Here is a 5377-nt window from a genome sequence, read left to right as displayed (position 1 = left end):
AAAAACAAACCCTTTGTTTTCTCTTTCTAAATACACTTAGTTTTTTTCTTCCTAGTTCTCAGACTCAGTTATGCCTTTGCAGGTCAAAATTTACCTCCAAACTTTTTCCTTTGAATGGCTAAGAGAAAAGACAGGCTCTCAGGGTAACATAACAAGCACAGTCTTCAAAATGGCAAAGGTGACATGCTGTATTTAACACAAGTTCCTTTTCTAGTTAAGGAAAAAAAAAAGGGGACAAAACTTCTTCAAGACTTAAGTAGCCCTTCACCTTCAGATATTCCTTCCAGATTATCACTGCAGAGGGAAAAGCGCAAGGTTTTATCAGGTTTACCATGGAGTTTGTTTTCATCAACGGGGACATCTCCTTGTCCGCCATCTGCAAGCTGCATATTTAAGACCTGGAGAGTGGGGGGAAAGAAACAAGACTTCCTTAAAATAATCTGTTTTTTGGATAATTAAGCAGTAAACAAAACATTGCATACATTTTTTGCATTTTTTCCCCTAGATGTTAATGGCACAATCAAATTTCTAACATTCCGTTTGGAAAAAAAGTCAGCTATCTCCAAAGTCAGAGCCTGGAGAGAATGTAAGGTAACAAAGATGTGAACATAAGGCAAGTCCTGATAATAACGGAACCACCAGCTCCCTCATCACCCCAGCAGACTAATATAATACGGAAACTGATCGTTACGAGGCTGCAAAAGGAGATAATTCAAACTATCAGGCGAGGTAGCAAAGATGAAAGCAGAAGCTGTGCTATGCCTGGTAAAAGAAAAGGTTGTAAAACCAGCCTTACCCTAAGCAACATAGTCTGAACGCATTCATGGCAACTTGACCACAGCTCCACCCTCACAAGAAGCTGGGCTTGTGTGTTTCAAGTCTGAGCTGCCAAAACCATTGGGATCAGCGTTCCCATTCTGTCATTCACCTGTGCCACTTGATACAAAGCACAGAGCATGCAGAGAGACAACGCAATCAGTTTCTTCAGGCTCAGAAGCAATAGCCCAAGTTTGCTCTTAAGCATGTTATACGACAAAGCCTCTTCATAAATCTGCCAGGATCATTTTTCCTGTGTTAATATACTGCTTTTCACACCTTGCAGGATACACTAAGTGAGGAAAAAAAAAAAATCCAACAAAGGGAAATTCGAAAGCTACAACTTCAGTAAAATGAAGTAAGGATTTTAATTCCCATTCTGGATTTATTACCCAAACTTAGTGTCACAACTTCATTGTTCTGCTGTTAGAGAACACAGAGGCTGTTACTTTTCAAAATATCTGAGACATGATAGTTTTCACATACCTCATTTTCTGACATCATTCCTGGAGTAATCTGTGGACCTGTCCCCAGAGAAATCACCAGCACTTCTTCCGGCTGAACTTCTGGGATAGTCTCCTGGGAGGATCCTTCATGATCTCCGTGCTGATCCATCAGAATATTTGATCTACTTCTGCTACGAGTTGCTAAGAAAATATTTTGAAATATCAACATTAGAAACATTTCCTTGTTTAAGGAGGAAAAAAAAAAAAGACAACACAATGGAAATACAGAACGGCAATGTTTTGAAATAGTAATAGGCATACTAAATAAACTTACAAAATGAAAAGTCATATTAGACTTTGAGAGATGGAACTAGTGTTTAAATTTGAGTACTGAACTGTGAGAAAACAAACTTTCAACATAAAAATTTAGAGAAACAATGTTCTGTTTGCCTACACAAATTCAGTGTATTCCAATCACAGAAATTAATTCATAAATTAATTCAGAAAATGAAGTTTGTTACAAAAAAAAAAAAAAGGTCTAGGTTCCTGTGGTTTATAACTCTGTTTAATTAATTTATTTAGAAGTTTTTTCTCCTAAAAAGCAGGGAAATCTTATTCTAACACGTGTCTCAAATCCAGACACACAATTCAATGTCAGGTGGTTTACTTTCATTATTTCGTGACTCTTTATCAGTCTTTTCAAGTAGCCTCATATTCCCATGTTTGGCACCGTGGAAGCAAACACACTCACATGGAATTAAGATTTCTAAATATGGCAGCATGGCACCAGTTATTTCTTTATTTGATCCAGGGAAAACAAGGCAAGTGTGCTGAAATCACAGTCAAATTTTGATTATCACACAAAGGCACACAAGGTGTTTTTAAAAACTGCATGTACATACAAAATGAGTTTTGTACAGAAATCAATGAAGAAATCTGAAAAAACAACTGACTGCCAAAGTAAACCAAAGGCATGCTTAAGTCATGTGTTATAAGTAAAACTTTCACAGAGAAGAATGGAAAGAGGGCATTACCCACCAAAAGGGGTTACTAGAGTTATATGAGCTGAAAGATTGGTAGCAGAAGTATCCCAGGCAGTAATGGCTGCCAATTGCTGTCCTGGATTTCGAAAGCATTAAAATGAAACAAAAGAAATAAAAACTTTGAGCAAAAACTATTTTATACCATAAAATAAATGCTGTTGTGCCACTACTTTATAGGCATAAGACCAGAACCATTCAGAAGCAGAGTTAAAACAATGTGGGATAGGTTCGTTTTGGGGTTGGTTTTGTGGGTTTTTTTGCCACTTACCAGGCTCTACATATTTTCATCCTGTTACACACTAACACCAAATCTCTCAAACAAACAAAAGTATCCCATGTGGTCATATTCATGTAAATGTACACTGAAGAAGAGTACCGCACTTCATATTTTAAAAGAAAATATTATTGAAATGAAAAAGTTCAAGACCCAGAAATCCTATTCAAGAAGAGAGCAAAAATCCAACAAACATAAAATTGCATTACAATATACTAACAATTGGAATTAGACTGGGCAAATAATGGAGAAAGAAGAAAGCTTCTCTTCTCAGCACATACTCTAAAAGTTCTGCTCTGCCTTTTTCATCCTCCTCCACATTTGCTCTCTTCTGAGACACAAAAATTTTAAAAACTTATTCTATCCCACTAATTAAATGTCATCGCTTCCAGCTTACCGCTTTCCTAAGCAATCTGCCCTCCTAGATCTGTTTCCCATCTTCAAACTTTCCCTTTATTACCACTGCACTAGCGTGACTACCAACCACTTCAGCGTTTTTCTCAAGTTCAATCCAGAGTGAGGAAGCTCACCATACTTGCATCAGAAAGTAAGGACGTTACCTGGCTTTCTATGAAAAAAAAATTCTTCACCATCTACACAGAAAAAGTAGGAACTGAAGGTGCAGTTGAAGAGTAACCCCAAGACATGACTGAAAAAATGGCACAGAAAATGTATCAAGGTATCAGAAATCATGCAAGAAGTCTGCTTGCTCTCCTTACCTATTGGTAATCGATTTTTTTTGTTAGCTGGAGTAGTTGCAGGAGAAAGTTGTGGGGTGTTATACGGAGTCATTTCAAGGCTGCTGCTTTTCCCTGGTTTGTTCTGGGGTAAGTTTGCCAGCAAGTTTTCCAAAGCCATCCGATCTTCCTTAAGTTGATCGCTTGACATTACATTCCGCATAAAGCCAACCTAAAAATTTAGAATTAGTGTTGGTAAGAATTGCAGCGTACATTATCAGCCTTGTTTATCCTATCTGTAAACACATGGGGACAAGTTTATACTATTTAAGAACTAAAGATATTACCAGAGTTGTTAGCTGGCTGTATGTCATGTAAACCACTGTTCTACTCAACCCCTCCAGAAGGTTAACAGAAGACATTGGAGGAGTTTCAACTGCACGCCCATCAATAACTACATCCAGGAAAGCAGCAACACAGCTCTGCAAAGAGAAGAAATAGTTTTTAAACAAGAGACCATTTACTAGAGTTTGGAAAGAACACAAGTTACAACAGGAGTTAAGTAGTTTACATAACGATATCAGTTTTGCTTCCTATTTTAAAGTCTTAGGATAAAGTACCACGTATCATTAAAATCACTGAAGAGCAAGCAAGGAAAGCATGCAGTTAGTTTTAGCATTTCCTTCATTCCTTTTCTGCATTCAAAAGTGTTACTTACTTAAGTGTCTTCTTATAATTTAAAAAAAAAATTAAACTGTTTTATGGCAATTAAACTGCCCCTTCCTGAAGAATCTGCTGAGCACAGACTAAAAGTGAAACAAGGAAGCAACACACAATGTCACTTTCTAATCTGATTGAATGTTACTTGTACGATACATGTGTAACTTTGTACGATGTGTAAATTATAATTAGCAAAAACCTGGAAGTTACACAAGCAAATCAACAGTTTTTTTTAAACAAATGACAATACATCAAAGATCATTAGTTTCACTGTTCCTCTGATGAAGCTAATTTCAGTATTGCTATGGATGATTCATACTAACAAAGGAACTGATTGAATGTTACTTGTACGATACATGTGTAACTTTGTACGATGTGTAAATTATAATTAGCAAAAACCTGGAAGTTACACAAGCAAATCAACAGTTTTTTTTAAACAAATGACAATACATCAAAGATCATTAGTTTCACTGTTCCTCTGATGAAGCTAATTTCAGTATTGCTATGGATGATTCATACTAACAACGGAAAAGCTGAACAAAAAAAGCAAAACTACGCAAAAAAAAGGAACAGAAGTTTCTTGCACCAACAAATTACTTGGTTTTAAAGCAGACTTCATACAAAAGTTGTCTTCATGATTAAAATGTTTTCTTTAGGTTCAGTAGAAAAACCACAGACAGTAATTCAGCATTTTAGTTTAAAAGGTAACTTGCTTTTATTTCCTTTTTGCATTTTCTTTTAAGAAGTATTATGTCAGAGTGGAAGCAAGAATCCCCAACCCCTAATTCTAGTACTCAAGATTTTATTCCCAGCTTCATGCAGGATTTAATCTGCTTTTCAGTACTTGTAACTCTGAAGTTAAACACTTAGTAAGACCTTTGCAATGTCTGCAAAAAGAGACTGCAGAAGGATGAAGTATACACGAGTCTTAGATTTTTTTAGTCTGAATTCTTACTTTGTCAAATTTAGCAAGGTTGCTCTTCATACGTGGATCTCCCTCTTCAGAACCTGTCATTGCCAGTTGCTGCAGAAGTCTCCCAACCTGAAATGAAAAAGAAGTATGAAAAAATAAGCATTTCAAAACATCATCATGATGGACCCAATTATAAAAATTAGTTAAGACAACTTCATTCTAATTATTTTTCCATTTAATACTCTGAGAAATACTTCTGATTGAATGGACAGAGTCTTGTGCTCGCTTTCAGGGCAGAAAAAATGCAAGAAGCTTTAGAAAAAAGCAGTCATTGCATTTAACAAGAAAATCTGCGCACACAGTATGCTATGAGCATCCATACTTCCCCCCTTCCCAGGAACAAAGCATGTTTTGTTTTTACAACACGTCAGAACTGAGAGTTGAATCTAGGTCATCTTAAACCCAGAGATTTTAAAGGGCTGTATATA

General features: G+C 36.3%; 1 protein-coding gene across 3 annotated transcripts in view; it reads right to left on the bottom strand.

Moving 5' to 3' along the window:
• GAPVD1 (GTPase activating protein and VPS9 domains 1) overlaps positions 1 to 5377 on the bottom strand; it is a 26688-nt gene that overhangs the window by 16137 nt on the left and 5174 nt on the right. For 2 of the 3 annotated variants that reach the window (XM_009287231.2, XM_009287233.2), the window contains exons 4-8: positions 4932 to 5018; positions 3604 to 3738; positions 3299 to 3488; positions 1303 to 1463; positions 269 to 398 (exon numbers count right to left, since the gene is read on the bottom strand). In XM_009287231.2, coding sequence (XP_009285506.1) covers positions 269 to 398; positions 1303 to 1463; positions 3299 to 3488; positions 3604 to 3738; positions 4932 to 5018 — 703 coding nt within the window. The remainder of the gene's footprint in view (positions 1 to 268; positions 399 to 1302; positions 1464 to 3298; positions 3489 to 3603; positions 3739 to 4931; positions 5019 to 5377) is intronic. The other variant, XM_019474128.1, reaches the window with a different exon arrangement.

The sequence above is a fragment of the Aptenodytes forsteri genome, unplaced genomic scaffold (assembly GCF_000699145.1).
Source record: "Aptenodytes forsteri isolate BGI_AS27 unplaced genomic scaffold, ASM69914v1 Scaffold1417, whole genome shotgun sequence".
Taxonomy (NCBI): Eukaryota; Metazoa; Chordata; class Aves; order Sphenisciformes; family Spheniscidae; genus Aptenodytes; species Aptenodytes forsteri.
This window is presented reverse-complemented; position numbering and strand designations above follow the sequence as displayed.